This window comes from Puma concolor, chromosome C1, assembly GCF_028749965.1.
Source record: "Puma concolor isolate L17-30 chromosome C1, mPumCon1.1.hap2, whole genome shotgun sequence".
Taxonomy (NCBI): Eukaryota; Metazoa; Chordata; class Mammalia; order Carnivora; family Felidae; genus Puma; species Puma concolor.
The window spans coordinates 105,382,491-105,403,951 of record NC_141674.1 but is presented as its reverse complement, the minus strand read 5'-3'; the positions used below and the strand labels follow the sequence as shown (position 1 = coordinate 105,403,951).

General features: G+C 48.7%; 3 protein-coding genes across 9 annotated transcripts in view; all 3 read left to right on the top strand.

Annotated features, from left to right (window-relative positions):
- Positions 1 to 4,689, top strand: part of OTUD7B (OTU deubiquitinase 7B) — a 54,313-nt gene extending 49,624 nt beyond the window's left edge. The window contains exon 12 of the mRNA XM_086718081.1: positions 490 to 4,689. Within this exon, the coding sequence (XP_086574207.1) occupies positions 490 to 1,698 (1,209 nt within the window). The 3' untranslated portion in view covers positions 1,699 to 4,689. The remainder of the gene's footprint in view (positions 1 to 489) is intronic.
- A 2,523-nt stretch (positions 4,690 to 7,212) lies between these two features.
- On the top strand, positions 7,213 to 15,593 carry MTMR11 (myotubularin related protein 11). 6 transcript variants are annotated; one of them, XM_025912079.2, is made up of 17 exons: positions 7,213 to 8,057; positions 8,418 to 8,508; positions 8,926 to 9,047; positions 9,271 to 9,331; positions 9,489 to 9,631; positions 10,102 to 10,180; positions 10,312 to 10,447; positions 10,697 to 10,784; positions 10,941 to 11,029; positions 11,115 to 11,239; positions 11,631 to 11,697; positions 11,945 to 12,015; positions 12,567 to 12,733; positions 13,028 to 13,201; positions 13,453 to 13,635; positions 14,134 to 14,427; positions 14,893 to 15,593. In XM_025912079.2, the coding sequence occupies exons 1-17, from the start codon at positions 7,992 to 7,994 to the stop codon at positions 15,037 to 15,039; spliced, it is 2,103 nt and encodes a 700-aa protein (XP_025767864.1). In that variant the 5' UTR covers positions 7,213 to 7,991; the 3' UTR covers positions 15,040 to 15,593. The 6 variants fall into 6 exon arrangements, 5 of the variants coding, with proteins under 5 accessions (XP_025767864.1, XP_086574212.1, XP_086574211.1 ...); XR_015255086.1 differs by lacking the exon at positions 7,213 to 8,057 and having other exon boundaries at positions 8,079 to 8,508; positions 14,897 to 15,077; positions 15,349 to 15,593; XM_086718084.1 differs by lacking the exon at positions 7,213 to 8,057 and having other exon boundaries at positions 8,083 to 8,508; positions 14,893 to 15,077; positions 15,349 to 15,593.
- A 990-nt stretch (positions 15,594 to 16,583) lies between these two features.
- Positions 16,584 to 21,182, top strand: SF3B4 (splicing factor 3b subunit 4). 2 transcript variants are annotated; one of them, XM_086718087.1, is made up of 6 exons: positions 16,584 to 16,713; positions 17,184 to 17,312; positions 17,777 to 18,319; positions 18,649 to 18,837; positions 20,537 to 20,710; positions 20,920 to 21,182. In XM_086718087.1, the coding sequence occupies exons 1-6, from the start codon at positions 16,680 to 16,682 to the stop codon at positions 21,105 to 21,107; spliced, it is 1,257 nt and encodes a 418-aa protein (XP_086574213.1). In that variant the 5' UTR covers positions 16,584 to 16,679; the 3' UTR covers positions 21,108 to 21,182. The 2 variants fall into 2 exon arrangements, with proteins under 2 accessions (XP_086574213.1, XP_025767982.1); XM_025912197.2 differs by having other exon boundaries at positions 16,585 to 16,713; positions 18,649 to 18,855.
- Positions 21,183 to 21,461: the final 279 nt, after the last annotated feature.

Below are 21,461 nucleotides of genomic sequence, written 5' to 3'. Positions count from 1 at the left end.
GAGATTACCTCTGGGCAGAATCTGGTATAGAGAAATTTATAACAAAGGACACACTCTAGTGTCTATGGATATTCTTCCTCCTTACCCAGAGGCCGTGTATTGTGTTAGTTGCTCATTGCTGCAGAAGAGCCTCAGGCTTCACTTTGACATCTCCTTATTACAGGAGGGAGTCAAATTGCGGGGGCGAGGTAAAAGTTAGCTAGTAGACACATCGCTCCCTGGTCCATGGGAGAGCTGACTGGAGCTGAGAAAGGACAGTGCCCTCCTAGGTAACCCCTCGCCTGCCATGACAGCAGTCCTTCTCTGAAAGTAGGCAGGCTCTCCAGGGATGGGGTTTATAGGGGGGTTAGCAGCCCTTTTCCACCTGGCTAATGCCTGTAGCAACGCTGCAGCGAGCCCCATGACCCAGAGGTATGAGCTAGGGTCCCCAGGGACTTCCCTCAACGAGACCAATGGGACAACCATAACACTGCTCTAATTTCCCCTCAGGCTCCTCTGGCCCAACCTGAGTCCCCCACAGCCTCAGCTGGAGATGAGCCCCGGTCCACTCCTGAGTCTGGGGAATCAGACAAAGAGTCCATCGGTAGCAGTTCCACGAGCAATGAGGGCAGCAAGCGGAAAGAGAAGGCAAAACGAGGTCGAGAGAAAGACAAGAAGAGAGCAGACTCCGTGGCTAACAAACTGGGCAGCTTTGGCAAAACCTTGGGCAGCAAGCTCAAGAAGAACATGGGCGGCCTGATGCACAGCAAGGGTTCTAAGCCCGGAGGGATGGGAGCAGGGGCGGGGGTAAGCAGCGGCACTGAGACACTGGAGAAGAAGAAGAAGAACTCCCTGAAGAGCTGGAAGGGGGGCAAGGAGGAGGCAGCCGGGGACGGGCCTGTGTCTGAGAAGCCCACGGCGGAGTCTGTCGGTAACGGAGGGAGCAAGTATAGCCAGGAGGTGATGCAAAGCCTGAGCATCATGAGGATTGCAATGCAAGGGGAGGGGAAGTTTATTTTTGTTGGAACCCTGAAGATGGGTCACCGCCATCAGTATCAGGAGGAAATGATCCAGCGCTACCTTTCTGATGCTGAAGAGCGATTCCTGGCAGAGCAGAAGCAGAAGGAAGCAGAGAGGAAGCTCCTGAATGGAGGGCTAGGCGGCGGGCCTCCTCCAGCCAAAAAGCCAGAGCCAGATGGTGGGGAGGAGTTGCTGACTGCCCCTCCAGCAGAGTCCAAGGCGATGGCATTCTCTGCTGGCTACCCCGGGGGCTTTACTGTCCCTCGGTCTACAGGGGCTGGGGTCCACTGCCAGGAGCCCCGGCGGCAGCTGGCAGGGGGTCCTTGTGGGGGAGGCCTACCACCATATGCCACCTTCCCCAGACAGTGCCCTCCAGGGCGACCCTACCCCCATCAGGACTGCATCCCTTCTCTGGAGCCAGGCAGTCACTCCAAGGATGGCGGTCACAGGGGTGCGTTGTTACCACTCCCCTTCCGCGTGGCTGATTCCTATAGCAACGGCTACAGAGAGCCCCCTGAGCCAGATGGATGGGCTGGAGGTCCCCGGGGGCTTCCTCCGGCCCAGACCAAATGCAAACAACCGAACTGCAGCTTCTATGGACACCCGGAGACAAACAACTTCTGCTCCTGCTGTTACAGGGAAGAACTGAGGAGGAGGGAGCGGGAACCCGGTGGGGAGCTGCTGGTGCACAGGTTCTGAGTGGGGGAACCTTGGAGGGCAAGGGGGCTAAACAAAGAGAGTTAAGCTCCACTAATTGGCTCATCAAGACCCAGCCCCCATGCAAATGGGGCAAATGCAGTAACGTTGGTGGGAGCCTGGCTGGAAACTTTGAAGTGGGTGCGCGCTGGAGAGCAGCCAGGCTGGCAAGAGCAGGGCAGGGCCAGACGGTGCCTGGAGGGCTCCACTGGTCCTTTGCCAATCTTGATGGGACTGAGGAAGTATGGGGTGGGGCGGGGAGATGCTGATTCTGTCTCATAACTGCTTGGGTACACCCCAGGACCTAAGGGAAAGAGGGGAAGGTTTAGTGTGTGGGAGTGGGGAGGTGGGCAGAAGTGGGGGGGGGGGGGGGAGCAGGCAAAGGAGGTTCTCAGTCAATAAAAGAAAAAACAGACCAAAGTCCTTGTAGGTTGGAAAAAAGCACATGACGGTGGAGTTGGGAGTGTGGAGGGAAACTGGGAAATTAGATAAATTTGCTATTGGTTTGAATTAAGGTAGGAATTAGGGTTGGATAAATTCTTCCTCCTGAAGGATCTGGAAAGACTAGGCAGTAATGTGTGCTCACAGGTGCTTATTAGGAGGGGGTTAGTTTAAATTGGTTTGTTGAGATGGGAAAGGGAAGAACTTAAAAGGGGAATCCTTTTCCTCTCGAGTTTTATTTCCTTCTAAACAGTCTTGCTGATCGCCCTCTATCTTTTCCTCATCCTTTTTGAGGGCTGAGCCTCAGCTAAGTTAAGATTGTGATTTTTTTTTTAAACGACTTTAATTTTATTTAAATACAAAAAGTTCCCTCTGGGGAAGGGAGGAGTGACAAGAAGAGCAGCTGTGTGGGCTGAATCTTCTCCAGGCAGCGGGTGCACAGGTGATCCTTTTGTAACTACTTAGCAATAACCACACAGCGAGGTTTGAGTGCACCCCGGGAAGGGTGGGAGCAGGACAGACCTCTGGCCGGACTGTTTTAAACAAAACCAAAAACCTAAATAGAACACTACCATCCTCTGCTGCTGCATTTCTGTAGAAAGCAACTTATTTTGACTTTTTTGTTTTTAAGGAAAAGAAAAAGACCCCAGTGAACAAAACCGTTTTAAAAAAGTGGTTGTTTTTGTTTTTGTTTTTTCCTATTTAAGTGATTCTTTCTCCTTCCTCTCTACTTTTGGAGAATGAACTTAACATCCCGGCTTCTTTTGTTAAGCCATAGCTGACCTTAATCTGTGGTTAGTTTATTAAAATAATTAAAAAAATACTTTGTAAGAAGACATATTTTTGATAATAGGATTGATGTTAAAACGCGGGGGTAGGGGTTAGGGGCAATTTATAAAAAAGGTAGTTAGAGAAATATATTTTAGTGAACTGTAACCACAGATCACAGATTCCTCCCAATGAGCTGATATGTTCTTTGGGTTTTCCCCCTTCCCCTGACTCAACCCTTTTCCCCAGGGGGTGGAGTGGGACTATGGACACAGAAGGGGAAGCCCCTTTGCGTTTTGCACAAAGCACAAATCTGGCCAGCCTTCACTCTGGCCAGCACCATTTCTAAGAGCTTTAAACTGGAGAACCTATCCTGGGCCAATTTTCCTTTTTCTTTCTTTTTTTTTTCTGGGGGAAAAAAATCAACTATGCAATTGTATACACTCCTGGGTGCATACGAAGAAGGGGAATAAGTGTACTTAAGTGTCCAGAGTGTTAATTGGGGCTATTTTTCTGTACGTGGATTTCTCTTTTGAGATATGTACTCCTAACCCATCTCATGGACTGTAATCCCCACATTTGCTCTAAACCGGACGAGGGCTGGATGTGTGTGTTGGAGACCTGTAATTGCCATTTGTTGCTTCTGCTCCATCAGGAAAGTTGTCATCCCACCATACCCCTTGGTAACAAAGCCCATCAAGACCATCCTCTTCATTGGAACTGCTCACAATTTAGCAAGGTTACTCTCTCCTCAGCAAACTTGAAGGTCACTTATTTTTTAAATCTGATGTCTGTTGATTTAATAATTTCCTATAGCTATTAATACTTAGGCTTTTATTTGAAAATAGGATGGTTTTAAAGAAGCAATGAGGTCAAAGGAGATAGGTTCCAAAGGAGGGGATGTATATATTTCTGGGCAGGGCTGGGACTAGTAGGAGATGAGCACTTCCCTTGGGTACAAAATGTAAGGAGTATTGAAAAACTCAGTAATTAAGATGAATACTGTTTTAACACAGTGTTTCAAAAATAATGCAAAAATATCCATAATGAATAAAATACCAAAATCTTGAAGACAGAATCCAACGGGACTGAGATTAGGGTGAGGGAAATAAGCTGAATTGAGCAGGTTGAATCCTATCTTTAAAATTTTGATACTTAGTGGATTTGATACTGTGGATTTTTTACGTTGGTGTTGATTTTCAAAAAATACTGCACTAAGATAGTAGGTTGGTTTATTGAGTTTTGGGGCACCCTTTAAATTCTGTGCCCAAAGTGAGTGCCTTGCTCACCTCACTCCGTCTCTGGGGTTAGAACAACACTGGTGAGACTACCACCTTGTGAAACACTGTCCCCTGAGGGCACCCGAACAACAGGTGGCTCCAGCTCACACCTTGCACACTCACCCTGCTTTCCCATAGGTGCCGTCTACCGCATAGGATTCTGGCCTGGATCAATAAAAGTGGAAACAGACCAGGGGTTTTCCCAGAGAATAAAACCAGGAAAGTTTTGATTCTCCACTGGACTGCTGTGTTTGGGTTTGATTTGTTATTAGGTTCTAGTTAATACTTTTGTTTTTAAAAACTGAGGACAAATGAACAAAAACAGAAACTTTGTGTCATGTTTGTTTTTGTTTTGATTTATAAACTAACCAATCTCAATTCCTTTTGGCCTCTTTTCAAATAAAAACCGTGGAAATTCTGGGGGTGGCCTGGGGTGAGTATGGTAAAACAGGGCTTTATTTAGGCCCTATGGCTTTTTATTCAGAAATAAATTATTTTTGTTTAATTTGGGAAGGTAACTATTTATTGAGGCATTAAAAAAAATTCTCCATTCTAAGGATGAGGGACCCTGAGTCCATGGATGTTTTTCTATAGGGATGAGTAGACTGTTTTTGCTTTATTCTTTGAGGGGGTTGTGTGGGATGGAGGGTGAAGGAATAATGCCTGGGGAATGAAAACAGACTCTGGTTGGTTTGTGGTATTTTGGGAAGATGAGGGGGTGGGGGAGAGGTAGGCCCATGCAATTACTGTGCTCAGGAGAAGGGAGGAGAGGGGTCCCTGACGTTGGCCCAAAATGAGCAAGAATTCCTTGGTTAAGGAAGGGTACATGGGTGAAGGGGGAGGCAGATCCCGTAACCCTCGCTGAGGGATGGTATCTCTCAGGCTTAAATAAGTGCACTTAGTTCCTTTAATCCAGGGCACGGGGGGTGTCTACTGAGGTTTTTATTGGAGAAGGGAAATACTTAGGGTTATTTTTCCCCTTTGAAGACAGCACTACCCCTCCACCCTACGTTCTCCACCCCAGCCCTGATGCAGCAAGTATACTATAGGATAGGCCTCCAGATTCCTACCTTAACCTGCGCTCATTTTGTTGAGAGTTAAAAAATTTAATCAAAAGTTTTTCCCTCATACAGGATTCTATCAACAAAATAAAAACATTATATAAAAACATTTTTTTAAAGATTCAATCTCTTCATGGAGTGGGGATGGTGTTAAACTCGGTGCTGTACAGAGCCCTCTCCTGTTGGCTCAGTTTCTTAAGAGAAACTAAAGCTCACAGACCAATAAAACAAAAATCAGCCATGACTTCGTATTATGCACTTGGGAGGTGACACCTAGGCAGGAAAAATGGAGCTGGTTCTGAATGATCTCTGAGAACCTAGCTTTTGCCATTCTTGCTCCTTTCTAAACAACCACACATCTAAGGTTCGTCCCATTTCATCTTTCCCATTAGAGATTCTAAGATGATTGTCCCTGCGTTCCTTGGACACCAGTTACTCTGGACTTTGTGTCCTCTTCTTTCTCCAAGCAGTCAGTGCCCCAGACACACGTGAGAAGACAATTAGAAGCCCCTTCCTGGCCTGCAGAATCACCTGCACCCCAGATTTTTCCAATTTCTTCCCCCTCTCCCCCCAAGGCCCTTCAACTGCAGATTCAGTGACTTGTCCAGGCACTCTTGTCCCTCTCACTTTGTGGATACCCAGCCTGCAAATTGCAGGGTGTTTTGCCCCTGTACTTAAGTTGAGTAATGAAATACTTCCTTATGACGTAGTCCCTCACGTAGACTTTCTCCAAGCCACCGCCCTTCCCTGGCTACGTGGGTAAGGGGCGGTGGAAAAGGGGAACGGAAGCCGGCTGACGCTGGCCGAGGGTAACGTGCAGAGCGGTGGGGGGTGGGGAGGACCTTGGCCTCTTTCTGTGCTTATAACTGGATCTGTGACTCATCTTGTGAGTCACTCAGCTCCACCTCCCTCCTCCAGCTGCCCCTCCCAGCAGCCTTCTCTCTTGGCACAAACCTGCAGCTAGACCAGGATTCTGAAAATGGAAAAATCTGATACAGCCCCTTGCTTCTACATCCTTCCTTCCATCCACTAAAATCTCCACTAGTGTGTGGGGTACCGAGAGATGGTCCTCCTAGGACTTCGCCCTCAGCTGCCGCCCCTTTGCATTCCTTGCGCTGATCCAAGTCACCCACTTTTTTCTGCCTTCTACCTCTTCCCATTCCCTTGATATTTTCCCACTGGATTCCTCTGCTGCTGCTATACCTCAAAATATTAAAGAATAGAATGAGGCTCTTGAATGCAGGGTGGTGGGGAGAAGGAAAGTGGATAATGGGATTTAAAAATTGTGGTTACACAGCTCTTCCTACTGCAAGAGACCTTGGGAAGGATTTTTTCCCCCAAGAGATTGAGGCGCATGGAAAGTAGGTGGGGTTGGGGGTGCTTGGTAGCTTTTAGGACTTCTAGAATAAGGCTTCTGGGCCACCTTCCTAGCAGGTGTATGCCTCTTTGTTCCAAATTAACTTCCTGTCTTATAATATCCTCACTATTTCCATAGTAGCAGCCAAGACAGGGAACTTTTAAAGCCAAGGCCGGAAGGGTGTGTGTGCTGAGGGGAGGAGAGTTGAGTGTCACTTTGGAAAACTGGGGCCCCCACCTAAGGACTGCTACCTCTGTACAGACTCAAAATCAATAAAATAGCAGCTCATTAACCCCTACTTTGTATTTCATTTCCTGTCTTTTTCACATCTAAATGCAGATTTTTGCTTCCGACCCAGGCACCATCAGCTGCAGTTCCTTTATTTCCCTCCTAGGGTCCTCCCCACCCATCTCTGCCTCTCTAGTTACAGGGGGTAAGGTGGGGAGGGGGGGTCTGTTGAACTGATAGAGGTTTTCAGCCCTCAACTTTCAAGGTTCTAAACATGAATCATTAATTTGGAGATCTGGTGTCTGGGTTGCAGGGAGGGGTCATGTACCTAGAATGGGCTCTGGTTTCCCACTGGTGTGTGTGTGGGGGGGGGGGGTAAGATCTTTTCCTTGGGCCTGCCCCAAACCCAGAACTTGCACGTGAACACACCTGTACTTGTGTCTGCATCCTGGAGAGATTTCAAGTTCTCTCCCCAATATTCTCACTGCACCCTCCACATGAGGTATGTTTAATGCTCTCTGGAGAAGAATATACAAAATGCTTTAACTCAACTCCCTCATTTCTTGGACCCCCCCAGGCAAAACTCCCCTGAGGTCCGATTTCCTACTACTTTTGCCAGGTGTGAGGCAGTAAAGAGGCCCGAACTGCTTTTGCATTCCTCCCACCTCTCCACTCCCTTTAAGAAGACAAAAAAATTAAGCCCAAATTATCCCAGGTTAATATTCAGCATTACTGCTCCCCTCAAATAGTTTCCAATGCTCGTGAACAGAAAGCATAAGATTTGGGACTGGGGTAATGAATCTGGGCATTTTTTTCCCCAGTCACCCAGTTTTTCCTCACCTTTTCCAGGCTCCTCCACTTTCTCTCCACTTTTCCAAAATTGTGTGTATTCCCCTTTAAGGGGCTGGGCATCTCTCCCGCCCTCTCCAGAGTCGACTGAAGTTTCCGAGGAGCCTCCTCTGGCTGGGTTGGACACACCTTTCAAGGGACCCCTAATCGAGCTCCAAGCACCACAACCGCTCCTTACCCTAGTGCTGTCCCCCTGCCCCTCTCCCTCACCTACCTCTTCTCAACTACAAGATTCAGCCTCTCCCCAAAGGGCTTGAGCATCCTAAAGGTTTCCCACCCTTCACGGCTCCGTCCCCGGATGGAGCCAGAGAAATGTGGTGGGGGGGCCGGGGCCAGAGTTTCAACATCGCCCCCCAGAAGGAGGAGCCAGAGATGGGGGTAAGGAGAGGAAACTTGGGCTTGGGAGGGAAGGGGACCGTGGGCAGGAGGGGGTGAATGAGGAGGATTGGGAGATAAAAGAGGGGTAAGAAAAAGATCTAGAGGAGGATGGTGTGGTCCCATATCAACTTCGGTTGATGGAACTTGGTCTGTCTTTTTCACAGTCTCAAGTTCATCGTCTCATTACCCATTAACCTGCCCCTCCCTTTACTGTCTGCCAACTGGGTCCTAAACTCCCTGGCAGCCACTGATCTCAGTTTCCCCTGAGAGCCTGAGTGTAGGCCTCCAATGGTGGCTGCTGAGGTAATCCCAGGTCCCAGAATTGGAGAGGCCTGGGGATTAACCCTACACCCTTTGCAGCACTCTGGACCAAAGTTTGTCCAGAGGACTGGGATGCTGGAGCCCAGGAGTCGGCAGCTTGACGGTCACGTGGCCTCTGGATGCCTCCCAGGTAGTAGCTTCCCTTTCAATACTTCCAACCTGCAAAGACTCTTCCAAATTCCACCCTGCTCAAATCTTGCTTCAAACTTCACCAAAGATACCTCTGTATTCTTCTACCCACTCAAAGTGCTTCTGCCTCAGGCTGGCTCTCTTCCCTGTCCAGAGCTGACTGGGAACATGGATCTTGATGGTCCCTGTTTTCTGGACTCTGTTACTCTTTTTCTCATTTACTTATCCAATAAGTATTTGAGTGCCTACTATGTATAAAAGAATACAAATGATTCCCTCCTAAGCTTTCTTTCTAGTGGGGTTAGGGGAGGATCTTAATCTTCCCTATTTGGATCCTCCTGTCTCAGAAGAGTCGGTGTATACCAGTGTGGGCAACACTGGGAATAGTCATAACCTAGCTTTCCTTCTTCCCCTGTAGGGGAGCAGATCCTAGCATGGGCCCCAGGGGTGAGGAAGGGGCTGGAACCTGAATTGCCTGGAACTCTGATCTGCACCAACTTGAGGGTCACCTTCCAGCCCTGTGGATGGCAGCGGAGTCAGGTGAGATGGACAGGGCAATGGAAAGGACAGTTAGTGAGAAATGGACTGGGGGGTCTAGAAGGATTTAGACAAGTGAGACAGGGAGAATTATGCTTAAGGGCTGTCTTTTGAATGTATCAGGGATGGTCAGTTGGGATTATCTCTTGGGAGGTTGGGGGTTGCCAGGGTAGGACAATGAGCAAGATTTCAGGTGTCTTTGGCATCAGTCGTGTGCTTCCTCTAGGAGACTCCCCTGAGCAGCGAATATGATTTTGCCCTGGTCAACATTGGGCGATTAGAGGCTGGTAAGTGGGTGGTGGGGTGTTTGTGAAGGGGCTCACTGGGGGCTCACCCTTTCTCAATTCTCCGAGGGCAACAGGGATGGAGTGGGATGGGCCGGAAGACTGCCTTGTAGAGGGACTCTGACCAATGGCTACACTGCTTTCTAACTCTTGACTTCAGTGAGTGGCCTGTCCAGAGTCCAGCTCCTCCGTCCAGGGTCCCCACTTAAATTTATCCCTGAGGAGATTCTCATTCATGGCCGAGACTTCCGGCTGCTCAGAGTTGCTTTTGAGGCTGGAGGACTAGAGCCTCAAGCCTTTCAGGTAAGAGACCTTCAACCCAAAGACTCCTCTTCAGAGCCTTGGGGATCCTTTCCCTGGTATTCCCACTACTGCCCTATCTTTTACAACCCCTCTCATCATTCTGTCTGCTTCTCTCCTCAAGGAGAGGCTAAAAGCACAAGAGTAAGGGGCCTGAATTCTAGCCCTGGGGTTGCCAATTATCAGGAGTGTGACAGTGGGCAAGTTTCTTCCTTTGAAAAACAGGGAGGGCTGGATGAGACTGTTCCTGAGATTCTTCCCAGAATTCACATTCTGTGGTTCCGTGATTCTGGATGTGTTCTCCTGAACCCAGGCCCCATGACCTGTGGAAGCTCCCTTCCTCAGCGACTGTCTTTGCTGTTGTCCTGTGTCTCTACTGGTGGCAAAGACGGTTGAACAACACATGGGCCCCACTTCATCCTCTACACTTCTTCAGTCTGAGCCAGAAGTCTGTGATGTCCTTTCTTCCACAGGTAACCATGGCCATTGTCCAAGCCAGAGCTCAGAATAGTCAAGTTCAACAGTATGCAGGGATACCCCTGAGCAAGGCTGGTGAGTGAGGGTGCTTTAGGGTAGGGAAAAGGTAAAGAATCTGAGAGAGCAGAGGCTGGCTGTAGACAAAAGAGCTGAGAAGCTCTCTCTGGTTCCTCTTCCTTTTTTTCTGTGCCTCACTCCTGTCCTAGGCCAGAGTTCAGGGTCCAGAAAACCACCTGTTCCCCTCTTGGAGACATCAGAAGACTGGGAGGCTGAGCGGAAAAAGCAGGGGGCCGGGGGCTGGAGGGTCAGCACCGTCAATGAGAGGTTCGACATAGCCACCAGGTGATCCCCAAGTCCACCCCAACCCCTGCTGCCCTACCAATCTTCCCACAATTCTTAGATCCTCTAAAGCTAGGACTTCCCACAAATTCCAGCCTCTAAGGACATCCACAAAGCTTTCCCCCTTACCACCTAGATCTCCAAACTTGAGGTTCCTGGGAATAATGCCCTCCTAAGCAACTTCCTGATAATGACAGGTTGCATTATAACGAGGTCACTGAGCTAAGCTGTGACACACTCTCAATTTCACAGCCTCCCCCGTTACTTCTGGGTCCCTAAGCGAACCCTGGACAGTGAAGTCAGGAGAGCCTTTGGCCACTTCCATCAGGGCCGTGGACCGGTCAGTATAAGCACCAGGGTGATGGTTTGGGATTAGATGATTATGGGGGAGGGAGGGGTCAGGGGGGATCATTGTTGAGGGAGGTCAGTGTGGGGGCAGGACAGGGTGGGGCTAGGAGTTTCTCCCATGGTGATCCTAACCTCCCACCATCTGAAGCGTCTGTCCTGGCATCACCCTGGGGGCAGTGATCTTCTCCGCTGTGGTGGCTTCTATACAGCCAGCGACCCTAACAAGGAGGATATCAGGTGAGGGAAGGTTTGATGAGTAGAATCAAGGGTTGGAGGTTCAGGGCAGATTCGTTCCCTTACGTTGTGACTCCCTCCCTTCCAGAGCAGTGGAGTCGATGCTTCAGGCTGGGCATTCAGATGTTGTCCTGGTGGACACCGTGGATGAGCTGCCTAGTCTTGCAGATGTCCAACTTGCCCACTTGAGGCTGAGGGCCCTCTGCCTGCCTGGTGAGATAACCTCTGGGCCCTACCTCCATCCCAGGTCTGCTGACCCTAACCTGGTTTTTACCCTTTTGCCTGTTACAGAAGAGTAACCAACCCTGCAGCCCAATCCTTCGTTTTCTATTCCACTCTCATCTCCCACAGACTCAGATTTCCTGTCTTCCTGACCTCAAAGTATCCTCTCTCTTTTTTGTAACAGCTTTATTTGCGGACATATAATTTACATACCATAAAACCCACCCTTCGCCCATCTTAAGTGTTTGGTTAATTTTATTACATTTACAAGGTTGTACAACTATGTATGATTCATTTTAGTAGCCTCAGGAGCAGATCCTGAATCATGAATCCTGAGTTCTCCCAATCTCTTTGTCCTTCTGACCCCTCTACTCTCTCTCAGATTCATCTGCAGCTGAGGAGAAATGGCTCTCAGCCCTGGAAGGAACACGATGGTTGGATTATGTCAGGTACTGTCTCATGTTCTAGCTATGTTTTATAATTCAACCCTCCCCAACCTTCTGTTAACTTGAACTCCTAAATGGCCTTCCATTAACTCTTCTCTTTGGTTTCAAGAAGACTCTTTTTTTTTTTGCTGCTCCTTAGAAGGAGGAAGGGGCGGAATTTTGGAGTCTGCGTCTATTCCATCCCATGACCCATCACTCCCTTCCTCCAAGCTTATCATTCTTCTCTCCTTTTTCTCCTCTGCCCCACTAGGTCTTGTCTTCGAAAGGCCAGTGACATCTCAGTCCTAGTGACATCCAGGGTTCGCTCTGTAGTACTACAAGGTGAGTTTCTTGGGTTAACCTACTCCATTCCTTCCTTTTTCCTTTACTCACCCAAGTGGGAGGGAGACCTAGAAGTTTTCCTTGTCCTCTTCTAGTGCTAAGACCTTATCCTGTTACTAGGAACTACCCATGGGCCCTACCTAAATCATTCTTCAGTGCTACCTGTGCCTCACAGTAGTAGTACTACTACTAGCTCTAGTGCTGCTACAGTTTGTGGTCCCTAACAGTAGGGTTATTCATCTTCTGTTCCTCGTACTTCCATCAGTGGATGGTGACCAGGGTTGGGGTGGGAAGAACAATGGAGAAGCTGGTTTGAGATTTGTGATTCTACCTCCTGCACGTGAAGCTGGGTATTTCAATCCAGGTGGAGTCTATGGACTGAATCATTCAAGGTCTTTATTTTCTCTTCTATTTGCCCTCTCAATCCTACCTACCAAAACTTTAACCCTCTGTACCTCTCTCTTCTTCTTGCCACGTTTCCTTTCCTCATTTTCTTCTGCCCTAGTTTCGTGGCCCCTCTTCTTTGTCCCTTCTCCCTCTTTATCACCCAGAGCGCGGTGATCGTGATTTCAATGGCCTCCTCTCTTCACTCGTCCAGCTGCTTTCAGTCCCTGAAGCCCGAACACTGCTTGGCTTCCAATCACTAGTGCAGCGAGAGTGGGTGGCAGCTGGACACCCCTTCCTGACCCGACTTGGGGTAACTGGAGCCAGTGAAGAGGTGAGATCATTTTGGGAGAGTAGTGGGGGGAGGTATTACCAAAGATGTAAGGGGATGAGAAAAGTATATAGTATAATCCACTGGAGGTGAAATCAGGTTAGAAGGTTCCTGAGATTAGGCTAAGCTTGGAGACCTAGATGAATGAAGCACCACAACTCCCTACTACCCTCAATCGGATTTCCATTCCCTGATCTTAGTGGCCCTGTTGTCTGTGTCTCTCGTCCCTCGTCATTGTCATCCTCCTCTTTTAGGTGCCCACAATCCCTCCTAACCTCTTAATTTCCTCCTTCTCAGGCTCCAGTGTTTCTCCTCTTCCTTGATTGTGTCTGGCAGCTCCTCCAGCAGTTTCCAGCTGAGTTTGAATTCTCAGAGTTTTTCCTTCTTGCTCTTCATGACAGTGCCAGGGTTCCTGACACCCTCACATTCCTGAGAGATACTCCCTGGGAGCGTGGAAAACAGGGTGGACAGGTCAGTGAGTTCCAGTTTTGATTTGTCTTTTCTGTTCCTTGAGAAGTACCCTCTGAAGTTTAGTCTTAATTTATGGAAAGTGAGGTCTGTGGATGGGAAAGGGGGAGGTTGGTGCCCATTCTCACGGCTGGACTTTCACCCTACATCTGATTCCCAGAGGAAGAGGTGAGCGTTTCATGATTTCTATACAGACTTGGGAAAAGGATTATTTTGTTTGTTTTACCATCCTTTTTCTTGTTTTCTCTGTCCAGTTCAACTCCTATACACAAATCTATAACCCAGGGTACTGCCAACTCCCTGCTGGGAATTCTGTTAACTCGCAGCTATCTGTCTGGGACTGGGATTTACGCTACAACAGTGAACAGATACTACAATTCCATAATCCTGGCTATGACCCAGAACACTGCCCAGATTCCTGGCTTCCCAGACAGCAGGTGAGATGTCTACACTTCCTAAATTCCTTTGCCTTTCTCACAGGCTCATCCTATTAGACAAGGAGAAGTAGAAAGACACAGTTCCCATGAACTCATGTCTGAGTTCCCCAGGGAAAGCTGCCCCACACTTCCTCTGTAGCTGTCACATATTTTGCTCTTCATGACAGTGCCAGGGTTCCTGACACCCTCACATTCCCGATTAGGCAGAAATCCTAGAATAGCACAGAGGGCAGCCTTCTTGTCCTCATCTTTATTAGTTTTTGTCTCTTACACACATTTTACAAGTTTCCCTAAAATTGACTTTCATGAGACCTGAGGCCTAGTTTGAAGTTTGAAGCCTAATGAGGAGAGAAGATAGAGTTCTCAGGGGGAGGCCTGTAGTTCAATCACTAATGCAGTGTGAGTAGGTGGCAGTTAGACATTCCTTCCTGACCCATTTTGGGGAAAGTGGGGTCATCTAGTTTCTAGGTTGCCAGTTGATTTCTCTTTTCCTTTTAGCCAAGCTTCATGGTTCCTGGACCCCCCAGTTCTGTGTGGCTCTTCTCCAGAGGGGCCCTGACTCCCCTCAATCAGCTCTGTCCTTGGCGGGACAATCCTTCCCTGCTGGCAGTCTCTTCTCGTTGGCTCCCTCGAGCAGCTATCTCCTCTGAAAGCCTGGCTGATCAGGAGTGGGGGCTCCCTTCACATTGGGGGGCTTGCCCTTTACCCCCGGGGTTGCTGCTGCCTGGATATCTGGGACCCCAGATCAGGCTGTGGAGACGCTGCTACTTGAGGGGAAGGCCTGAGGTCCAGGTGAGGAGGGAAGACAGGGATTGGGAGTGGGAGAACGGGCTTGACTACTAAACCAGATGTTTCAGGAGAAAGTAAATGTTTCTAGGAGTGGAAAAGCAAGGGCCTGGGGAGATCGAGAAGTGAAGTACCATTCCTATTGGACTCCAAGTGGATAGGTTTGGGAGTGTGTATGTGGTGGGGATGCAGATGGTTGTTGCTCAGATCAAGTAGAACCTAAGGCATAGCTGGAGGGGGAAGAGAGAATTAAAGATGCCAGCGGTGATGGTAACTAGACTTGTCATGGGGATCACTTGGTAATGTATAAAAATACCAAATCACTAGAATATGCACCTGAAACTAACAGGATGTTGTAGTTAATTATACTTAAAAAAAAAAAAATGATGCCAGTAGTGGACAGAGATCTCAGAAACAGGGAGCTAGAGCTACAATAATATTCCTCTCTGCTTTTCTTTACCCCCTCCCCAGAAAGGCCTCTCAGCTCCCACAATCTCTGGCCTCCAGGATGAGCTATCCCATCTTCAGGAGCTTTTAAGGAAATGGACACCAAGAATATCTCCTGAGGATCATTCCAAGAAAAGAGACCCAAATACCATTCTCTCCCAATCCCGCTGAAATTACTGTCTTTTTTTTTAACCGACTGAGCGACCCAGGTGCCCCTTAATTACTGTCTGTTTTATGGGCATGGCAGAGGGTGGTCCAGAGTGAGGGAGGGTTCTAACCTTCTGATTCTTCTTATCTGGTCTTGCTGTCTCAGCTTTTGACACTCCAGCACTCAACAAGCTCACTGACCTTTCTGTTGCAAGTGTGTGGTGCTAACCTTCTCCAACTCTTGCCCTGTCCTGTTTGGTTCAAGATAGGTTTCTTGTGGTTTGAGGAATTAAGAAACAAAAGCAATCTAGAACATGATAACCTTTTTTCCAGGGCAATTTTATCCCTTTGGATATCCAGCTGTTAAATTGTGAGAGATGCTGTCCATCAGTCTTAACACGATGGCCTACAGACCTCATTCTCACCTCCTCTTGCTGCGTAACTCCAATTTGTTTCTTCCCTTTGGTTTTCTATGGGCACGCAGTGGGTATGGGAGATGCACTGTCTCTTCCAATTGTGTATTTTATACACTGACATTTCTATTTAAGGAGTTCATTAAAGCACAGTATTTATACACATTGCTGACATTATCTCTTGCGTCTGAATAAAAGATCCTAGGTAAGGGGTGACTGTGTGGCTCCCTAGTCAATAAAGCATGTGACTCTTGGTTGTGCTCAAGTCATGAGCTCCTGGCTCTTGAGTGTGAGGTCCACAGCTGGCTCTGGGCTGACAGCACAGAGCCTGCTTGGGATTCTCGGTCTCCCTCTCTTTCAAAAACAAATAAACACTAAAAAGACCCTAGGTAGGAAAGGGGTGGGTGCGAACCGGGAAAGGATGGTACCCATCATATTGTCCTTAAGGAAGTAAGGGGATAGGGCAGGTGAAGTCCACATGCGATTGGGAGAAGTGTTCCCTTCGAAGGAGCAGACGGGCCAAAAGCACACCAAGACGTTGTTGCCGGGCCCAGGGTGTTCTGAAGGTAGAAACAGGCCTCTGGGCTTCAATGTCAACTACTCCTCAGCTTTGGCCACTCTCCATTTCGGAGCCCCAGGTTCCCGTCAGGAGCCCTCACCCCCACCCACACGCAATAGGACTAGGTGAGCTAGACGGTCCGCTTCTTTCCCATGAAGGAAAACCAAACACCTCAAGCCCAGGCTGGGGCTGAGGCCACCGCTGTCCACTGTCCGAGGGTTGTGGGCCTGGGTGGGAGCTGCCTCCGCGTCTTAAGGCAGCAGAATCCCTGGGCGGGGTGGGGGGGTGGGGGGTAGGGGTCCTCAGGACACCCTCCTCTGGGGAACAAAGAAGGATCGTTTGGCAACAAAATATAAAAAAGTAAAGTTTTGTTCTTTCAGCTTTTGAATTTCCATTTTTGGGAGCAGTGTGATCCTTTAGCGTCCAGTACTGCCTTAAGAGGGTCTGAGCATTTGCATCCCGCCTCCCTCGCTTTAACCGCCCTCATGAGCACTTCCTCGCAGGGCCATTGATGGGAGGCGGCCCACCGAATCGCGGGAAGTCTCCGCCGTTCCTAAGATGGCCGCGGCCGCTTCCGGCTCCTCCCCCGCCGCGGCCCTGCCCACTGCCCTCACGTCCGCGTTCGCCCCGGAAGTGGAAGTAGAGTTCAGAAGGCGGGACCGCTGCCTGGAGACGGCGGGAGCTCTTTCGCCATGGCGGCCGGGCCGATCTCCGAGCGGAACCAGGGTGATTGGAGGGGATGAACCCGGAATAGGCCCACGGGGGCTGGCAGGCATCGACTAGGGCCAGCAGTGTTTTCGCCTGGGCAGGAGATCGGACGCCCCCCTGGAGGACGCGAAACCGGCCCCCGTGCCTGCCGGAGGGAGGGTGGCCGAGTGTAGGCTGAGGCCTGTAGGGGTGGTGCTGTCTGTGCCCAATCCCTTCTCCCTTCCCATTCAAAAAAACCCCCAAAAAACAAAAAACCCCCACAAAAAACAAGCCAAACCAAAAACAAAACAATTCACCAAGAGAATTTGTAGCAGAACCTTTAGCTTTCGGAAGGCTTTTTAGTTCCTGGAAAGGGAAGTGTAAGAGTTTAACCGAATTTTCTTTTTTTCTTTTTGCTCCTATACTCCATCTCCACTCCCAATTCCTCCGCCTGTCATCTCCTTCCTGTCATTCTTTCATACTTGGCCTAACCTGCTTCCATCCTCTAGATGCCACTGTCTACGTGGGAGGCCTGGACGAGAAGGTTAGCGAACCACTGCTGTGGGAGCTATTTCTCCAGGCAGGGCCAGTAGTCAACACCCACATGCCAAAGGATAGAGTCACAGGTCAGCACCAAGGTGAGTACATGACAAGAGGTGCGTTTATGTATTGAGGGGACAAACTGCTGGTGGAGGGCTCCAGCAGTATTTATTTATAGATGTTTTGGAAAGAATTCTCCGCAGATTCTTTTTTTTTTTTTTTTTCATTTTGAGAGATAGAGAGTGCGAGCCAGCATGAACAGGGGAGGGGCAGAAAGAGAAGGAGAGTCCTAAGCAGGCTCCACACTGTCAGCACAGAGCCCAGTGTGGGGCTTAAACTCATGAACCTGAGATCATGACCTAAGCCAAAATCAAGAGTTGGATGCTTAACCGACTGAGCCACCAGGAGCCCCTGCAGATTCTTTTAAGCGTAGCCCACAGCTTGTTTCTGGAACCATTCCCAATGGAAACAAAGTCGTTATTTCTTGTGGTTTGGAAGGTGAATGAGTTATACCCCATTTTGAATCACTTAAGTTGTTAATCTCCGCTGTTTTACTTCCCAGGCTATGGCTTTGTGGAATTCTTGAGTGAGGAAGATGCTGACTATGCCATTAAGATCATGAACATGATCAAACTCTATGGGAAACCAATACGGGTGAACAAAGCTTCAGCTCACAACAAGAACCTGGATGTGGGGGCCAACATTTTCATTGGCAACCTGGACCCAGAGATTGATGAGAAGCTGCTTTATGATACTTTCAGCGCCTTTGGGGTCATCTTACAAACCCCCAAAATTATGCGGGACCCTGACACAGGCAACTCCAAAGGTTATGCCTTTATTAATTTTGCTTCATTTGATGCTTCGGATGCAGCTATCGAGGCCATGAATGGGCAGTATCTCTGTAACCGCCCTATCACTGTGTCCTATGCCTTCAAGAAGGACTCCAAGGGCGAGCGCCATGGCTCTGCAGCTGAAAGACTTCTGGCAGCCCAGAACCCCCTCTCCCAGGCCGACCGCCCTCATCAGCTGTTTGCAGACGCACCTCCTCCTCCTTCTGCCCCCAATCCTGTGGTGTCATCACTGGGGTCTGGGCTTCCTCCACCAGGTAATGCTTTTATTCAAAATACTTTTGTCTTGTGTTTGGGGTATGGTGGTGGTGGAGCAGGAGGAAGGACAAAGGACCTGATGAAGGGGGATGTGGAGTCAGTAGGTGAAGAAAGAGGGATTGAGGGGTGATAGTCGTGGTGGGGAAGAAGGCTGTTGAGTTTCTCCAGGAGGTTGAAGTTGTTGTTCAGACTTGTCTAGTATTGCTTCTGACTTTGAAGAGCTGGCAGGAGGGGAAACAGCTTTTCCTGCCTGAAGAGGCCAGATGGAACAGGCTCTACAGACATTCTCTTCTCCCTGTCATTAACTTTTCTTCCATTTTCTCTATAGGCATGCCTCCTCCTGGGTCCTTCCCACCCCCAGTGCCGCCTCCTGGAGCCCTTCCACCTGGGATACCCCCAGCCATGCCCCCACCGCCTATGCCTCCTGGGGCTGGAGGACATGGCCCACCATCAGCGGGAACCCCAGGGGCTGGACATCCTGGACATGGACACTCACATCCTCACCCATTCCCACCAGGTGGGATGCCCCATCCAGGTGGGTATTCTTTGCTGGGAAAGGGAGGGATAGCCTTGGCAGAGGGGCTTTACTGCCACTTATGCTCCTGTCCTTGTCCCTCAACAGTGATAACAATAGCCTCAGAGCTCAACTTTTCTTCAGTTTTTCATATAAAACACAAAATACTGTTCTCTGTTTACTTTAACAACTATCATCCTGTTTCCTTTTTCTGATGTAAGTTTTTCCAGAGTATAACTGTACTTGATTTTTTTTTCTTTTCACTTAAATTTTTTTAACTTTTTATTTATTTTTGAGAGAGAGAGAGAGAGAGAGAGAGACAGAGTACAAGCGGGGAGGGGCCGAGAGAGAGAGAGGGAGACACAGAATCTGAAGCAGGCTCCAGGCTCCAAGCTGTCAGCACAGAGCCCGACGTGGGGCTCAAACTCACAAACAGTGAGATCATGACCTGGGCACAAGTCGGATGCTTAACTGACTGAGCCACCCAGGCGCCCTTCCCTTTAACTTACTTCATTTTTCTTCTCTGATTTCTACCCTAAAGCAGTGACCTAATTGCCAAATCTAGGGGATGCTTCCATTCTTTATCTGGTTTGCCCTTTGGTATACTTGAAATTGGGCATGTTGTCCTGTTTGAAAATCTTGTCTCTTGGTTTTATTGGATTCTTCATCTGTCTCTGACTCCTCAGTCTCAGTCACCTTAATAGGCTTCTTTTTCTCCCCACGTAGCTAGGTTTTTATATTCGGTTCTCTTCTCCACATGGCTCCATTACTTGTACACTGATGCCTCCTAGATAAGTGTCTCTGGTCTGTGACCCTTAATCTTGCTGTGTGATGGACCTCTCCACTTTTCTACCCTTGTCTTCAAACCTGTTCTTCCTCTAGTATTCTTTGTTTTCAAATGCTTAATTGAGAAATCTGAGAGCCATTTTAAACCATTTCCTGTCACCCCACTCTAGATACCAAGTCTTATTAATATCTCTGGCATTGGCCCCACTGCCAGTGCCCTAGTTCAGGCCCTCTTGTACTGATTATTTCACACCTGATTTACTGTAGTAATTTTCTCATGCTTTGCCTCCAGTTTCTCTTTGATCCACTTGCATAGAGTAATTCTAAAACACAGATGCTCACATACCCTTGCTCAAAATTCTTCTGTTGCTCCTTTTTATCTACAGAGTGAAACTCAAACTTATCACTGTGGCATTCTAGGCTTTTCGTGATCTGGTGCCTGTTCATTACTCCCATGACTACATGCTGCTGCTCTGCATTTCTCTGAGTTACTTGTTTTCCCCAAACATACTGTGCTGTTTGATGGCTCTGTGATTGGCGCATGCTGATGTCCTGCCTGGGATGCTCTAGTCTACTTTGTTGTCCACTTGAAAAATTCTTACTTACTCTTTAGAATTAGATCTTTGCTCAGACAGTGTCTCTGCTACCTTCTCAAATCCTGTCGTCACTCTGTTCGTTACATACTTCTGCAGCACCGTGATACTGTGAAAGTCATGGAAGGAGCAAGGTGGGTGGGTTGGTAGTTGATTTGTTTGTAACCTTGGAATGGGGTTGAGGATAAGGGCACTTTGTACCAGCCCTATTTTCCATACTCTTCTTTTCCTGACATCATGTCTTTCTCTATTTTGTTCTCTTTTTCTTTGCTTTTTGTATGCCTTTTGTCTCCTTTCTCTTTGTGTCTGTTTTTTTCTCATAGGGATGTCTCAGATGCAGCTGGCTCACCATGGCCCTCATGGCTTAGGACACCCCCATGCCGGGCCCCCAGGCTCTGGGGGGCAGCCGCCACCCCGACCACCCCCTGGAATGCCTCATCCAGGACCTCCTCCAATGGGCATGCCCCCTCGAGGGCCTCCGTTTGGATCTCCCATGGGTGAGCAGGATCCAGCCACCCCCCCCCATCCCCAAATGTCATACTCTTGCAGCTTCTTTTGTCACGCTCCTGTCCCCTGCCCTTTCTTTTATTTACATTTCTGCTTGTGGTGTCCCTGCCAGTCTTCTCTGTACATTCTCCCAACATCAACTAGTACCTGTTTCCCAACTGTTGATGAAGTCAGTGAACTTTCCTTTTTTTGTGTGCAGGTCACCCAGGTCCTATGCCTCCACATGGGATGCGTGGGCCTCCTCCACTGATGCCTCCTCACGGGTACACTGGGCCTCCACGACCCCCACCCTACGGCTACCAGCGGGGCCCCCTGCCTCCACCCAGACCCACCCCCCGGCCTCCAGTTCCCCCTCGTGGCCCACTTCGAGGCCCTCTTCCTCAGTAATTTCTCATTCTCTTGCCTCCTGTTCTATCTTCCCAATATTTTTTCAAATCCTTGGACCAATCCGAGTTGCTGTAGCTCCTTAGGGCTAAGGCACTAATCCCTCTCAGGCTTTTTTTTTTTTTTTTTTTTTAAGTGTAATTCTTTTCACAGGAGGTTTTTTTTTTTGTTTGTTTGTTTGTTTTTTTTATGTTGGTCCTAAGTGTTTTGCAAATGCACAGAGAAAATAAAATTAAACTCCTTGTTTATTCTTTGTGCTCTTTTCCTCGGCAAAATAACTTCTCTGTTTTCTCTAAGAAGAGACATCAGTATATTGGGAAAAGAATGGTAAGGTAGGAGGGAGCATGCTTATTCTAT